The sequence below is a fragment of the Vombatus ursinus genome, unplaced genomic scaffold (assembly GCF_900497805.2).
Source record: "Vombatus ursinus unplaced genomic scaffold, bare-nosed wombat genome assembly UNPS02014775.1, whole genome shotgun sequence".
Classification (NCBI taxonomy): Eukaryota; Metazoa; Chordata; class Mammalia; order Diprotodontia; family Vombatidae; genus Vombatus; species Vombatus ursinus.
Genome location: NW_020954553.1, coordinates 151,806 through 168,042, shown reverse-complemented (window position 1 = coordinate 168,042; position 16,237 = coordinate 151,806). Strand labels below are relative to the sequence as shown.

At 42.5% G+C, this 16,237-nt stretch overlaps 1 protein-coding gene across 1 annotated transcript in view; it reads right to left on the bottom strand.

The window, feature by feature from the left end:
* Positions 1-5,124: 5,124 nt before the first annotated feature.
* Positions 5,125-16,237, bottom strand: part of LOC114044880 (syntaxin-12) — a 29,673-nt gene continuing 18,560 nt past the window's right edge. Inside the window, exons 4-9 of the mRNA XM_027864630.1 lie at positions 13,139-13,276; positions 12,585-12,628; positions 11,347-11,452; positions 10,088-10,160; positions 9,470-9,552; positions 5,125-6,685 (exon numbers count right to left, since the gene is read on the bottom strand). Coding sequence (XP_027720431.1) covers positions 6,593-6,685; positions 9,470-9,552; positions 10,088-10,160; positions 11,347-11,452; positions 12,585-12,628; positions 13,139-13,276 — 537 coding nt within the window. The 3' untranslated portion in view covers positions 5,125-6,592. The remainder of the gene's footprint in view (positions 6,686-9,469; positions 9,553-10,087; positions 10,161-11,346; positions 11,453-12,584; positions 12,629-13,138; positions 13,277-16,237) is intronic.

Here is a 16,237-nt window from a genome sequence, read left to right as displayed (position 1 = left end):
TCTGAAGTCAAGAAGATATGAGTTCAAATCTGGGCTCAGACACTTCCTGTCTAGGCAAGTCGTTTCACCCTGTCTGCCTCAGTTTCCTCATCTGTAAAATGAGCTGGAGAAGGAAATGGCAAACCCTTCCAGTATCTTTGCCAAGAAAACCTCAAATGGGGTCATAACAAGTAGACATGACTGAACAACAATAACAATAAACTTTTGATGGTGTACATTCTAAGGTACCTCCCAGCGCTAACATTATATATTCAGTGTTCTAGTATTCTATGTATTAAGTAAGATCTTTCCAAGTCTGACATTCTATGATCTAGCCCAGTTGTTGACATTCTGTATTTCACAGCTGCTGCCAGCTCTGACGTTCTGTGTTCTAAGGGCCCTCCCAGAACTGATATTCTGTGATCTAAGATTCAAAGAGATTATGATATCCCAAGGTCCCCTCTTGCTCTAGGGCCTATATGATTTCTATACTTGCCACCTTCATTCAGTGCCTTTCCCCAAGCTCAGAACAGGGAATCCCGCTTTGTAACTGAAATGTAACTGAAAAGCATGTAGAATAGTCCCACGACTGATTTCTACCTCACTCCATTCCCTTAGCTTTGTCTCTTTTGTGATTAAAAATGACCAGAAATTTCTCCCTTCACCCGGGGCTCACAAAACTTTCATATAAACCTTCATTCAAAGAGACTTCAGCTCCTACTGATATTTCTGCAATGAACTTCAATTGTGTTGTATTTTGCATTTTGAACCAGCTGAAGAAAGGGACTTGGTAGAGGTTTAAGGGGGTTGGTAACATATTACCAGCCATGACTTGTGATGAATGATTATATCAAGGCCAATATATTATCCAGGAAATGAAGGAGACTGATCACATCACAAGTGATGACGGATTAGCAGTCCCATGAAATATTTAAAAGGTCCAGAGAAAGGCTCCCAGCACTTAAGCTAAACAGGAGTTATATGGAATGACATGGATAAGATGTATATGGGATGAGAAAGCAAGGGTTCCTAGCTAGGATGCATCTGCTCAAATGAGTACACATGTCCATGAGATTCCAGAACCACTGAAGCATCAATAGTATGCCTGAAAGGGAAAACAGATAAAAGCCTTTCCTGGGGCAGGACGATGAAGGGATGGAGGAAAGGAGGCTGGAAGTCTATTCTTTCTTCCAATACTGATGATTCAGAGACACCTGCTCTGTCTGTCATTCTTTCCTAAATCTATGCCATGCTAGAAGGTGCTGGATTTAACAGACAAATTCCTTAAAGCCCTGATCAGTTCTGGAGAAAGGCAGCAGCTACACACAGAGAGAAAAGAGGAATTAAGGAACAGCCTTACACAGAAAACCAAAATGGAAGTCCAGGGCTCCTAATTAGTAAATGTTATTTGTGAGAATCTGATAAACTTATGCAGCAGCTTATAATACAGAGTTGAAGTTGGTGGCAAAAGAGGTGGTCCTTTCTCCCTAGTTTGACCATTGGCCAAAGTATCAAGTTGTGTTGGCCAAAGACAAACCCATCAAGCCAGGCCTCAGTTGTCCTGGTTATCTTTACTCTTATACATCCAGCCCTTCCTTTTCTTTTTATTGGACAGGGAGTGCAGCCTCTTGACTCTCCCAAAAGAAACAAATTCTTGGATCCAGAAAGAGGGAAGGAAACAAGTATTTATTAAGTGCTTACTATGTGCCAGGCAGTGTTAAGCAATTTACAAATATTTTCTCATTTGATCCTCACAATAACCCTGGGATGTAGATACTATTATTATCATTCTCATTTTACAGTTGAAGAAACTGAGATAGAGGTTGAGGTACTTGCCTAGGTTCACATATACTAAATGTCAGGGTCTTGCTGATTTCAAGCCCAGCCCTCTATCTACAGGGCCTCCTAGCTGCCTCTAGGCAGAGCTAAAGTGACCTGAGCAAAAGAGCAACATACTCCAATACAAATCAAGGTAACTGATCATCTTTGCAAGGTTCAAGAGCCTTTAAATCACCTGTAAATCACAGAGATGGAAGAAACCTCAGAGGTCTGCAAGTTCAAATTGTATCCCAACGATCCCCCTCTACTGCATCCCTGGACAAGTGACCATCCATCTGACACAAAAAGACTCAAAAGTACTGGGAACCACTGCCTCCCCAACACAGGCCATTCAATTTTTGGACTGCTCACATTCTTCTGGGTAGATCCTGTATCCTACCAGAAATACCTCAGCCAGTCCACAACACTTAGATCTCAGCAAAGAGCTGGTCCCCTTTGTGTATTTCAGTGAGATTTGACATCTTAAACCAGGTAGGGCAAACACCTGGTGAGAAGCTCGTGGTGTAACATAGGAAATTTAGTTGGAATTTAAGAAATTCTGGACTCGTGAGGACATTGGTAGGGCCACTTCTTTCTAGGCATATTTCCTGTCCAGAAACAGAATGAGTTTTTGGCTAACTCAAACAGCATTGTGCTGTGGAGATAGGAATGGGCTAGAATACTGCTTTTCATCTATCACCTTAACCATGTGAAAGTCTATAAACTAGGTTCTAGACAGGAATGCTGAATTCCCTCCATTCTTTCTCTCCAGTTAATTTTGTGACTCATGACTTCAGGAAGATGGGAATAGTTTACACACCTTCTTTTCAGGGAGTGATCTCTGAGAAATAATTATGTCTTTAAAATGGTTTAAGCAACCAAGGAGACCAAGGTTCACTCACTAATTTCCAGGGGTTATACAGATCTTTAAAGCTTTCTGTCCTTTTGATCCATACTTCAGTGGTAACTTTTGGTTAACAATAGGTGTGGTATAGAGGAAACAGCTCTGCATTTAAAGGTAGAGAACCTGGACTGAAAACCCAACTCTGTTCCTTACTCCCTATGTGACCCATGAGCAAATGAATGAATCTTCCTAGGCCTCAGTTTCCTTATTTATTGAGAAAAAAAAAAAAAGTTAAACAAGATGGCCTCTAAGCTCTGTTGGCCACTCTCAATCATTACCCTAGAGGAAGACTCTTTGGCCTTTCCATTTCTTAACACTCAATACACCCAGGTGTACTTTCCCCCAAGAAACCTCAAATGCCATTCTTACCCCTATAATCCTTTCTGTTCTAGCCATGTTTCCTCTGTTTCCAGCACAGCGGATGTGAACACAACCTTTTTGGTACAGGGGGGCAGCTTGTACTATCTGGCCCTCTTAAAATGCAAATAACCTCTTTGTTTGAGTACCCACATCATCAGTGATGTCAGGACAGGCTTGCAGACTGGGATGCAGCCATTTAAGTCCTCAACATTGTGAGCTGTAAAGCCTGGGGTGTTACCTTTGCATTCTGATGTATCCACAATGAGACGGGTGGGAAAGGAGAACTGATCTAAAACTTGGAAATGAATTCCTGGATTAGAAATCAGAAGATACTGGAGGCACATTTGGAATCTGAAGCTCACTTGGGTTATCCAACACCAAATGGATTATAGTAGTTGAAGGCAGTAGGGGAATACAAGAGCCAGGGGACCTGCATTCAGACCCTATCTCACACACATTTGCTAGGATCATGGTAAGTCCTTTTACTTTTCTAAGCCTCCATTGCTTAATCTATGAAATGGAGATGAAAGTACTAAATCACTTTGTAGAGCTTAAGGTTCCACATAAAGGTGTTATTTCTAGTCAAATTTCACTTTAGGGGAAAGTATGACAAATCTTCCCACCCTCCCAAACAAATCGATCAAGCCATCTGAAGGCAAAGCCCACCTAAAATGGAATCTCTCATTCATCATCTTTCCAGTGAGGTATCATGGCAGAATGGCCAAAGCCCTGCACTTGGAGTCATGAAGACCTGGGTTCCAGCCCTGCCTCAGATATTTATTAACTGAAAGACCCTAGGCAAATCCCTTCATCTCTAAGCCTGTTTCATTTCTAAAATGTTGATAATCTAGCACCTACTTCATGGGTGTAAATTATTTCACCAACTTTAAAGTGCCACGTGTGAGAGCTATCATTCCCTAGCTCATACGGTCATGGAGATTCCAAAGGCACTACGCTTTGTGAAGCTGCAGAGGACGAACAAAAGAGCATTTATTGGAACCTTGAGAGACACAGACTGGACTCCTATCTCAGAGGCCTCAGGGAAGGTACATTCTGTAGGAGCTGGGACTGAATCCTAGTTTCATTCATCACACTGTGGCCAAGACCCCCTTCTATCTTGAGGAAGGAACTATCGAGGTCCTAAGTACGAATACCATCCTCAGCAGCCTCTGAAACAGCCGTGAAAGGAGGAGGAGAGGCAGTTTTTTCTATTTCTATAATCTATTTTGCATTAGATGTGAGACAATCATTTCAAAATGTTTGCTTGAGAGCCCAGGATACCAGTGGGTCATGAGACATTCCTCTCTCTACCCTTCCCTCCCACACTAGCCTGAGATTTTAGGAGCTGGCAGACTCCCATTTTCAATATCCTCCCAATGGGCAGGTGGGTTCTAACTTCATTCCACCATACAATTCTGATTTGGCTGAGGAAAGGGGTTCCTGGTTTTGTTCAAATTCTAGGGTTCTCCACACCTTTGGAAGAGATGGGGGAAGAGACTGATAAAGAACAGGCTCACGAGGCATCCATCTGGCATTCCTCTGGATAGACAAACCAAATCCCCCGGAATGTTAGTACAGACTGAGGAACCTAGGATTTCAGTGCTTTGAGGAGACCTCTTCTAGAATCATTCTCCAGGCTGAGGCATGGTAGCGATCTCAAAGGCAGTCTTGGTGGATCACAAACTGTGGCAGGTCCTCCAAAGCTGGAAAGGCTCCACATGGTGGACAGACTGACATAGTATGTCCACTATCTGGGGATCAGTAAATCTGAGCTAAGCTCAGAGAGGCTCATTACTGTATCTTGCATTTTCTCAGTCATCCCAATCCTATGGGACAGACCATCTCCCAAGTCACAGAGGGGTTGGCTATGATCTGTACTGGTAGATGCAGCAAGTACCCACACTATCCCCAGAAGTATTAAAGAAAGAAGGGATCTATTAACTCCACAACCTCATGCCCAGAATTCACCTGGTACCACCACCCTTGCTTTTAGGAGCAGCAGAGTATAGATTCACCACTCAGTCTATCTATCAGAACATTGATTCACATAAATGTACTCGAAAAGCTTTTAAAAATGTTTATTGATGTTAAGTGGATGGAATGGTGGTGCAATAGTGCAAAGAAATGTGTGCAATTCTGGGGCCTTGTTTTTCCTAATTTTCACAGCTGGATGAGTCAAAGAGGATTAAAAAAACACCAACAGAGGCTGAGGGTGGGCAGAGGACGTCGATATACTTGGACTGGCCACTTGCTGGCCAGCTCATCATCAGGTGGTGTGGTTCACGTTTGGGTCAGAGCTGGAAAGGTCGAGCTCACTCCGTTCACCCCAGGCTGACACGCAGGGGAAGTAGACCACATCTGTGTGGCACGAGGGTGGGTTTATTTCAAACATTTTCCGTCCGTCTAAACTATATGCAGAGAGCTGAGTCTCCTGTTCATAAATTAGCTTCACGAGTTAGCATTACCATTCCAAACCAGTATTATTTACAAAACAAACCTTTTACCTGCTCTAGCCTCAGGTTCACAGGACAAGTTATTAAAGAAAACTTCTGGCTAACTTAAAAAATCTCTCTTCCATTCAACACCCAGCAACTTTTGAGGGGTAGGGCCTGGGGGGTGTTCAATTTTGTGACAGCAACAATCACCATTCACCAGGAATGCAGAGTCACAAACTAAATGACAGTAAATTTAAGTCACTACAGATTGTTTGCTCCCAGTTAGCTTGTTACAGGAATGCCACTTTGAAACAGGAGTGATTGCTCAGTCATCCGCTTTCTACAGATAAATGAAAGAAGGGCCCCAGGGAGTGCTAATAAATATATTGATTAACAAGCTCATTTGAAAACCAAAAAGTGCTGCCTGAACACAATCCAAATGAGGCGACCACGGACTGACCTTAACAGAAAACTGAAGGATGAAACTCGAAGTCAAATAGGAGGTGTGCCCTTAATTAAGACTGACCAGTTTGCACTTCCAGCTGAAAACACAGGGCTGAAATCTTCCTAAGCAAATGGAGAATATTTTTCTTGGAAATTCCAAATCAAAATGGCAAGTAAGAAAAATTGCTGGTTTATAAAAGGTTCCTGATGGCCTCCATTACACTGGGTGCCAGAAAATCCTTCTGTTCCGGTTGCTGGTAAAAAGGCCATTCTGGCACACACATAAAAAGACGATAGCACAAGAATGTAGTGTATTACCTGTCAAACGAGAACTTCAAGAACGGAATCTTCGAGGACTCACTCATCAGTGAACATTTGGGACAGAGAGCAATCAAAATACGAGAGAAATCAAAAACCCACATAAGTTAATTCCTAATTTGCAAAACTGATACAATTTGTACATAAACTGATAAAGCCCATCTTCACGGCTCACCAATCCCAAGTCCTAGTCACCAGCGGTTAGTTTCTACCTAGATTGCTAACAGGGAGCTCGGGGATGCTCTCTTGAGGGGATTGGTTTGCTCTGGAGACGCTGACACACTCTTGCTTGGAAGCTGTTCAGCAGGAGTGGACTCTGAGGAAAGCGGCCACTTCATTTGGATAACCACACGATAATGAATATCAAGATTCCTATAGCCACTGCTAGGACAAGCACTAGGATGCAGATCTTCTTCCGGGATTTTTTCTAAAGAAAACAGTTAAAAGACTGATAAGACAACAGTCCAAATCCACCTTCAAAAGGCTTTAAACATTTGCCTTCTCCTAGCAGATCTGAATAATAAACACTGCTATACAAAGGGATTCATGAAGACCTGCTCAAGATAGCAGACTTTGTTGGAACAGAGGGCACTAAACTTAGGACCCCTGAATCCAACTAGCCTAGTTTAAAGTACTGGGTAATGGAATTTATATGAAATTCAGTTGCAGGCCCCCAAACCTAATGATATGGAGAAAGAGAATTTAGAGGTGGTGGCACAAGTTGGAGGTGGGGGGTGACAGGAGCCCTGGGTATGATACTGGTCAATGCTCCCAATACTGTGCCTTAAGCACAGTCAAGTGGTTCAGTACAAGTCCCCAGGAGGATCTGCCTGCATCTTTCCCATCTGCTCTTCCTCCTGACTCTGCTATTTCTGTCAGCGCTGTCTCCATTCGCTCTTGCCAACATGCAGAATCTTGCTTGGGACAGCAGACTCCCTTCTCCCTCTCTGCTCATATCCAGTGAATTGTCAAGTGCACCACTTTCCCCTGGGTAGCACCTCCTACCTCTGTGCACTGCTCTCTTCCCATACCACCACGTGAACCCAGGGACTCACGAATATCTACGGAGACAACTGCGCTTGGCCCTATAGGTCTCTGAAGAACTCTGGAATTGATTATGTGACTTGGGAGATGCTGGCAAAGCCCCACACAGCATGGTATGTCTACATCAAAGCAGGCGCCTTGCTGTTCGCATAGCAGAACTAAAGTAGCTTAAAGGAAAATTTAGAGACATCTTCACCCCAAATGGACTATTTGTGCCCGACCTGAGCTCGTACTGGTCCGATCAGCCACAGTTGGACACGCTGTACCTTGACCCCAACATCATGACGTCATTCTGGTCCTCTTTAAGAGTGAAGGACAACAACTTGCCTCCCAACAGCTGTTCTCCACAGTAGCTCCACAATCCTACCAGACTAATTTTCCTCCTCTAGAGTTTTGGTCATATCACTGCTCTGCCCAAAAACCTTTAGTGTTTGTGGCAGCCTAACAAGCGGCATTCTATCATTAAGGTTCCTTCCAGCTTTGCCACTTTGTGCTTTAAGGCCCTTTCAAGCTTTCAAATTAGGGCAGCTAACTGCCGGGCCTGGACTCAGGAAGACTCATTTTTCCGAGTTCAAATCTGGCCTCAGACACTTACTAGCTGTGTGACCCTGGGCAAGTCACTTAACCCTGGTCTGCATCAGTTTCCTCATTTATAAAATGAGCCAGAGAAGAAAATGGCAAACTGCTCCAGTGTCTTTGCCAAAAAAACCCCAAACAGGGTCACAAAGAGTCGGGCTTGACTGAAATGACTGAACAGGATGGCCTAACTTCAAATCTCTTTGTTGGGCATTCGAGGCCCAGCATGAGCTGGGACCATTTTACCTTTCCAGCCTTAACTCATCCTATTTACATTGCAAGAGAGAGTCAGAATTTTACGTTCCAAGCATGCTGGACAAGGAGATGCCCCTCTCCTCCGTACCAGCCTTTCCAGCTTCCATGTTTTTGCTTAAGCCTTTTCTTCTTCCTAGAAAGTCCTTTTCCTTCTTTGCATATTGAACTCCTACCCACAGTTTATGGCTTAACTCAATACTACCCTCCTTTCTATAGTTTCCACTCATCTCTGCCCCTAGGCTGGTAACAAACTTTTCAAGTTTCCCATAAGAGGGTGGGTGAAGTAAGAGACAGAGATCTGGCCTCTGAGGCAGAAAGACCTGAGTTCAGGTCTCGCCTTTGACATGCCCTGGTTGTATTATCCTGAGTGAGTCAGCTCTTGGTGCCACCAGGTAATTAAGACCCTAAACTGCAGAGAAGGTGTTAATTTGCATGGATAGGGAGTTTATTCCTGGGAGCTCCCTACACCAATGAAATCACAGATCCAGGAAAAAAAAAAGCTATCTATGTATGTCTCATGCCACTCACAAAAACTAAGCTCCACTACTCTCAGGGTCTCTGAGCCTCGGTTTCCTCGTCTCATCTAAAAATGGGAAGAATCTCACGCGTATTATCTGATAGGTAAGCTGTGAACATCCAAATGAGATTACGTATATAAAAGCCCTTTATACGCTTAAGGACAACTCCAGGCACAATGTCCCACCTAAACTCTGTACTGCCTCCAGTAAGTGCACCCAGCAGGCACTCAAAGGAACAAAGCTCAAGTCTAGAGGGACGACACTGAAGCAGCTTAACCCTGAGAAACCCACAGTGACCAAGGCCTAGTGTAAACCTCTATTAGATCTAGACAGGAGAGCTAGGATGGGCCAGCCCACTCCCCAGCACTGAGGAAGCCTTCTCGCATAGGCTGATTCTGCACAGACCGCCTCAATCCAGCTTGCTCTCACTCTAACCAATAGAGACACGAAAGCTCAGCCCTTCATTTTTCAGTCACGCCTGACTCCAGGACACAAAGTGGCGGAGAAGCAAGAGGCCTAAGATTTGAATCACAAGCCGTGGCTTTCCCCCTTGCCTTTCCTGAGCCTCCCTCTCTCTTCTGTAAGATGGAGATCATGAGTAGGGAGCATGCTTCACCACTGATTGGAGAGTTCTCTTGTTTCTAACTATAAAGTATGATATAAATAGAGACCTATTATTATTCAACCAAATTTCCCACATTGCCTACTGAAGAAGTGAGTGAGCAGGACCAAGAGCTGATCACAGCTGCTTGTTTCCAGCATAAATTCCAAAAGGCAGCTGTGGCTGTCCTCTGGGACCGTCGGCCCTCAACATTCACCTGATAGTAGGCGGCTCGCTGTAGCTGATCTGTGGCTCTTTCAACGTGCACCTCAGAGCTCTCCACGTTGGCTTCTATGCTATCTGAAAAAGCAAGAGACACTGGCTGTCAACACACACAGAATCACACACACACACACACACACAGAGAATCACACACACACACCCCCCCAACTCCCACGGCAATGAACTGAGAGCCCTCCCTGCTGTCCCTCTGGTGCTCCTCTCTCTGCTGCCCGGGGCTGCTTGTATATATTGACAGCGCAGAGGAGTCAGGAGTCGCTGATGCTACATTTGTGTGGTTGAGGGAGCTGAAGCTTAGGCACAACAACCGTGGCAAAAAACAGCCCGGCAGACACTTAGGTGATAGAGTTAAGATAGAAATAGGCACATGGAGCTTAGACTGTAAGAAAGCCTGCCATGATTCTTACTTTTAAAATGAGAGGGTATTTGTTATGGGAATTCTGTTTCAATATGTCCAACAATACACACAAGGCTCTTGCGCATAGTCTAACTGTATTCTTTTTCAACACAAATGCAAACACACAGTGAGGCTTTTTCAGGGCCCCTCTCCCCGCCCCCCCTTTTTGTTTTTTGCTAAATCAACAACAGTACATACCAATCAAATCTCCCTGATCATGGATCATCATGGCCAAATCTTTAAATATCTGATTGACGTCCAAAATGTCGGCCTGTAGGACACAACAATCTTAAGCAACATTTTGATTCATTTTCTCTATTCCTTCCTCAGGCCTGTTCCATGCTTCAGTTGTTAACATGAGAGGAATGTATATGTTTGCAAGTGTTTATAAACTTAACCATAGGTACTCAGGACTATTTCCCTATAAATTGTGAGTAAAGATGATGAAGTAATTAATGATGGTCAAACAGTTGAATGATAAGGTCTGAAGCCACAGGCAGAGGGTTTAGAAAACAGCAAGAGGACAGGATGTGGAGGGCACTGTAGATGGTTTTCTCAAGGAATTTAGTCATGAAAGGGAGAGGAGATGTAGGATGATAGCAAAGATGGTCTGGTTGGGTCAACTGAAGATTTTTTTCTTTTTAAAGGAAGGAGATGTATGTTTGTAGGCAGTAGGGAGGCAGCCAGTAGATGGTGAGGGATTGAACATTAGTGAAAGAGAAGGGATGATAGAGATGGCACTATGCTGGAGAAGACAGGATACAATGGGACCAAGGGTGCCTGTAGCGCAGGCCTGCACCACATATGGCCCCAGGGTGATATGTTGTGCAAACCTGTTTTAAATCCCCTACATTTTTCACCGGTTGCAGGCTGAATGTTGAGCAGGCCTGCTGTAGAGGGTTTTGTCCTTCTAGAGAACAGCTATCCTTGCCATGATTCCCACAAACAGACACTTATGGAACATAGCCACTTCTGCTAAAAAACTAGTTTTGAAAAAGTTTGTTCCAACATGACAGATATATTAGGACGTGCAATTTCGCTTGCAAGAAACAGCAAGACTATAGAAACCCAAACCTAGCTGAACAAGTCACTGAAGAATGCACAAAATGCACACACTTCAAACAAGTACCAGCTACCTCAGTTCACACGCGCATTACTGTATAAGTTGTGTTCTGCTACTCTTTTGCATCTGTGAACTTTTCTATGTAAAAAACATTCATTCAACAGCGTAAGCTGAATGAGGTTCAGACTCAGGTCTTTAAGGTCACCCTCTCACCTGTACCCACTGACTTAGCCAGCTTGGGCCCCATGGGAACTGGGTGGCAGATGGAGGACTTATGGCTCTACTTCATAAACTCATGTGTTTTGAGAGAAATTCCTGGAGGAATAATATAACAAAAGGACTCAGATAGCTTCATGGACAGTGCAAACTGCAAAGGCCAGGATCCTCCTCTTACCTCCAGTTGCCTGATCGCAGTTTCTCGCTCCTTGATAAGTTCAAGGTCTTGCTCTGTAATGGCCAACTCATCTTCCTGTGACTGCATCTGATTCCACTCTTCATTGCTAAGGAAGTAACAGATATAGCCACTGAGACTCCACAGCTTCTGAGCAGAAGATGCATATGATATATAATACAGGCATCTGGCTTGCCAGAGAAGCTTCTCCAAGGCTGGTTACCAGGCCTTCTCTAGGGAATTATGGTTATCAAGAGGAAAAGTATGGCATTTAAATAGGATTACAAAATTGAGAATAGAGTAGGGAATGAAGAATCAGAGAGGAATTAGACCGTTAGGAATTTCCTTGAGAAAGTTACAGTCTCAAATTCTTCCATTAAAGCCCGTTTCTGCTCAATATTAGCTGGATGATACTGTCTAACCTCAAATTCTTTAACTGTAAGTGATAGGGCTGGACAAGACCGGAGATCATCTAAGATTCCTCTTGGCTTTAAGTCTATGATGTGCATATCCTGCCTAGGCTAAAGTTTGGGAGTGCTCTTCCTTTGTCTCTTCAAATACAGTGTCCAAAAGTCTGAGTGCAGATTTAAGCTTTAATAACTTAATGTAAGCTTAAACTCTAATAGCTTAAAATGCACTCAGACTTTTAGGACACCCTGAGTATAATGAAGGACCTAACTAAATGAATTTTCAATGGACATTTCTTTTTAACCTAACACTAATGGAGAAAAGTTGGTGCAAAATTAAAGGACACAACAGGCTTATTTTCATATGTCAAAGGTGATAAAGAGGCATATTCTATTTTTCTCTAGATAGACTACATTAAAAATCTAGCACTGGACATTTTCTGTGTGCCAAGCATTTGTTGCTTGTTTATTTCATATTATTCCAAATGTTCCTTGGAATAGGAATTGTGTCCATTTTACAGATGAGATAATATTGGTTAAAAAAAAAAAAGGTAAAAGGCCATAGCCTGGTACACAAACAAGCACATACAAATTCCTGGTCTCTAAGTCTGATGACTATTGTGGAGTCCAGTGCATCAGGGTGACCAACAGCAAAGATGGAGCTTCTTTTTGGAAATTTCTATCTTCCTTGAACTTGGTTCCACCATAAAGCAAGAATCTTAAATCTGCCTTCAGCTGCTGTATTTTATGTAGCTCTGTATTTTTTAAAAATTAAGACACAGTTAAATTCCATTTCCCAACATCTAACAAGATGGAGAGATAATCACACTTTACCTGTCAAATGAGACAAGCTGCTCCTCTCTCTGCCTCTCCTCCACCTATGAAAGAGGAGGGATTATTGCTGCTGGTATCCAGAAACACACCAGAGACACACAGCACACCTGATAGCTTTCGCTTAAATAAGAAAGGAAGAGACATGGTCTGAAGAGGAAGACACTCTGCCACGAGTGAGTGGCTGGGTGTAAAGCGGTTAAAGAGAAATCTGTACTTGGGTCTAGCCTTAAGAGGGAAGACTGATCGAATGGTACCACAGAGAAAACAGATGTGACTGGAGAAATCGATCATCAAGAACCACAGCCTGCCAGGCTAGAGAGGAAAGACTGGAAACTTAGAGGAACACAAAATGTCAGCGAGACAGGTTTTAGAAGGATGACATCAATATTACATTAGAAATTGGCTTTGCACAAGACAGAGCAACTTTAAAACCAGCCTGACATTTTCTGAGGACTGTGTTTGTGCTTAACAGCAAGGAAAACAAAAGCTAAAGAGGAAAGCCTGGGAGAAAAAGTCAGAAAATTGAAACACTTTCCTCTTGGAAACAAACTTACAGAGAGGCGGGATCCTGCTCTCGCTCGGGCGACAGTCTCCTTCTCCTTCTCAGACACTTTCCTCTGAACAGCCTGAAAGTTGTTCAATGCTACAGAGAAGTCATTCATCAAACGCTCCTTCTGAAGTTTCTGCAGGCGCTAAGGAGATGAAATGGAATATTAAATTAGAATTTGAATTTCTTTAAGTATTCAATTCCCACTAAGGCCAAAACTACATGCACACCTGGGCTGCTGAAAACAAAAAAGTGACTATAAAGCAGTCTCCTTCTCCTTCCAAAGCCCTTAGTCCTTGGGAAGACCAATCTGTTCATGTTCTAGGCCAAACTGGCTATTCCTTCTTTTAAGCTAACTCATCATTTCACACTGTTTTGTTTTTTTTCCAGAAACTCAAAAGGGAATTCTAAATCTTTATTCCTCACAAAAGAATGTGATGTGGAAGAAAAAAATACTTCCAAACACAGAATAGATGTTTTTCTTCAAAAAGACCTCTGCCAGAATAAGAAAGCTCTCCTCTAGACCACACCCACAGCTGCCTTGAAACCCCCAGAGGCACCTTCTTCATGGGAAAATTTTAAGTTCAAGGGCTAAGTCTTGGTGACACTAAAAGCCACTCTGTCCAGCTGCAGTACTTGCTTAAACTGTAGACTGGGATGCTCCTGTCCTCATCAACAATCATTTATTTCTCACTAAATTAGAATTTGACCTTGTTTAAATGTAGGCATTTCCCACTATGAGCAAACTACCCTCTTGGGTTGCTGGAAACAATAAGAAAGTGACTACAAAATAGTCTCATTCCACAGACCTAATCCTCGGGAACCCAGGTCTGTTCATTTTCTGGGCCGTGTATTGTGTGTGCCTAGCATATGTAAAATATTATACAAGATGTTAAGGGAATGGAAAGAGACAGGTATTAGAGACATTATAAAGTGACATAAAATATACTTATTATGCATCTACTATGCGCAGAGCCCAGCCTTCAAGGAGTTTGCAACCTAATTAGAGACATATGGGACTTTTGTGTTAAAAATATTTAACACCAAGAGGTACATGCTAAATACCAAATGACCATAAGAAAGTGCAGGATAGTGCAGAGAAGGTCTTTACAAAGATTTGCTTGGAGTTTCAGGATTCCTGAGTGTGGCAAAAAAGATAACAGAGTCAGGGTTGTGATAAATAGAAATGAATGGGGTCACATTCAATCAATCAAAAAGGATCTACACACACACACATACTGAACACAACATGCATTTTTTTATAGGGAAGATGCCAGCAGCTGGAAGAAAGGCTATGGGTGTCCCTTGAGCAGAGTTACAAAGGAAACAGGATCCTAAGAGATAACAGTGAGGCTGAAGTGCATTCCAGACACAAGGAAAGCCAGAGCAAAGATTGAGGTTAGGAAATGGAATGTCCTGTGTGGGGAAGAAGGAAGGCCAGTGTAGCTGTACCAGAGAGTGGGAAAAAGGGGAGTAAGATGGCTAGAAAGGTAAATTGGTACCACACTGGGAAGGGATTAAAAAACTGAACAAAGGAGATACTTCTGTGATGATAGACCTCTACTTTTTATTCTATATAGCTGATCTGTAATTATTCCAGCTAACAGGAGTAGCGAGGTACAATGGAAAGGACATGGGATGTGGAGTAAGAACACCTGAGCTCACTTACTTTGTGACCCTGAGCAAATCACTTAACCTTTCTGCCTCAGTTTCCTCATCTGTAAAAAAAGGATAATAACAGCACCTACCTCCTCAAGTTTTTGTAAGAATCAAATGAGATAATAAATGTAAAGCACTCTGTAACTTAAAGTGCTTTATTAAAGTTAGCTGTTATTTCCTCATATGTGAAATGAGGAGGCAGGGCATGCTGATCCCTTTTTGTCCCTTTCAGCTCTAAATCTGTGAGTCTGTGAGAGGAAAATGATAGCACAGATAATCCAAAAGTGATTTTTCTTTGACTTAGGAACATATTACATAATTTTGGTGGGTAACAAATTTAACCAATTCTATTTTGCTTAAGTTACTTTGTGGTCCCTGACCACACGTTAATTGGGCACAGAGTGTAGACAAACTAGAAATGTATTTGTGTGGGGAGGGGAAGTATGCCCAGGATTAAAACTCTGTCATGAGTAACCCAAAAGCAGATAATCTATACGTAAATACAGTCAACTTGTAATTATCAAGAAAAACTTTATTTTATCATCACTATCACAGAGGAAGATGAACACCTCAGATGGTTAAGCTCTTCATTACTCCCAGAATTTAGCTATTTAGAGGGGATGGTACAACTGGAGCTGGTGAAAATGCGCTTCTTCACTTTGGACCTTCCTGCAGATAGATAAGACAATCCTGAGAAAGGGTGCCTGCCTCCAATGCCAAAGCACCTGTTTACCCAAATAGAGACAACACAAATATAAAGTAATCATCATCTGGCCAACAAAGGAAGTTGTTTTGTTTGATTATGCTTGAATACATTACAAAAGTTTTGTTTTTCTTTTTCAACCGAGCAGTGTAGTGCAGGTGGGGGAAAGAAAAGATTTTTGTTAGATGAAAAAAAAATTAAATTAAAAATAATCTGTTAAGATAACTGCTTTCAACTCCTCACTGAGCTGCAATCTTTACCACACGATATCTTGATAAATAAACTGACATTAGTTAAATTATAAGAGATCTTTCAGTGTCTGATTGCGGCCTATAGGATAAAGATCCACAGTTCCCTGGAATGTTTTGCAAGGAAAAAAATTTTAATTAAATTTTATTTATAAAAAATTATAAAATAATATAACTAATGTCACCAAATTCCTCCATGGCTCAGCTTTTCTATGAAGCCTTCCCTAATTACATCCTCCAAATGGTATGTAATTGCGCTCTTCATCTCCAAGGACATTCTCTCACAATCATACTGCACATTCACAGTTGATCTTAGAGTATAGTTATATGTGTACTCTTTGTGTAAGGCTCACAAGGGCAGGGACTGACATTTAAAAGCATCCACAGTCTGGCTCCCCTTGACCTTTCCTGTCACATGCTTTATGTACGCCCTCTATGTAGCAACCCAACTATATTTTTCACTGTCTCTCTTTTAGTCCTTCCCTCTCCTGTCTCT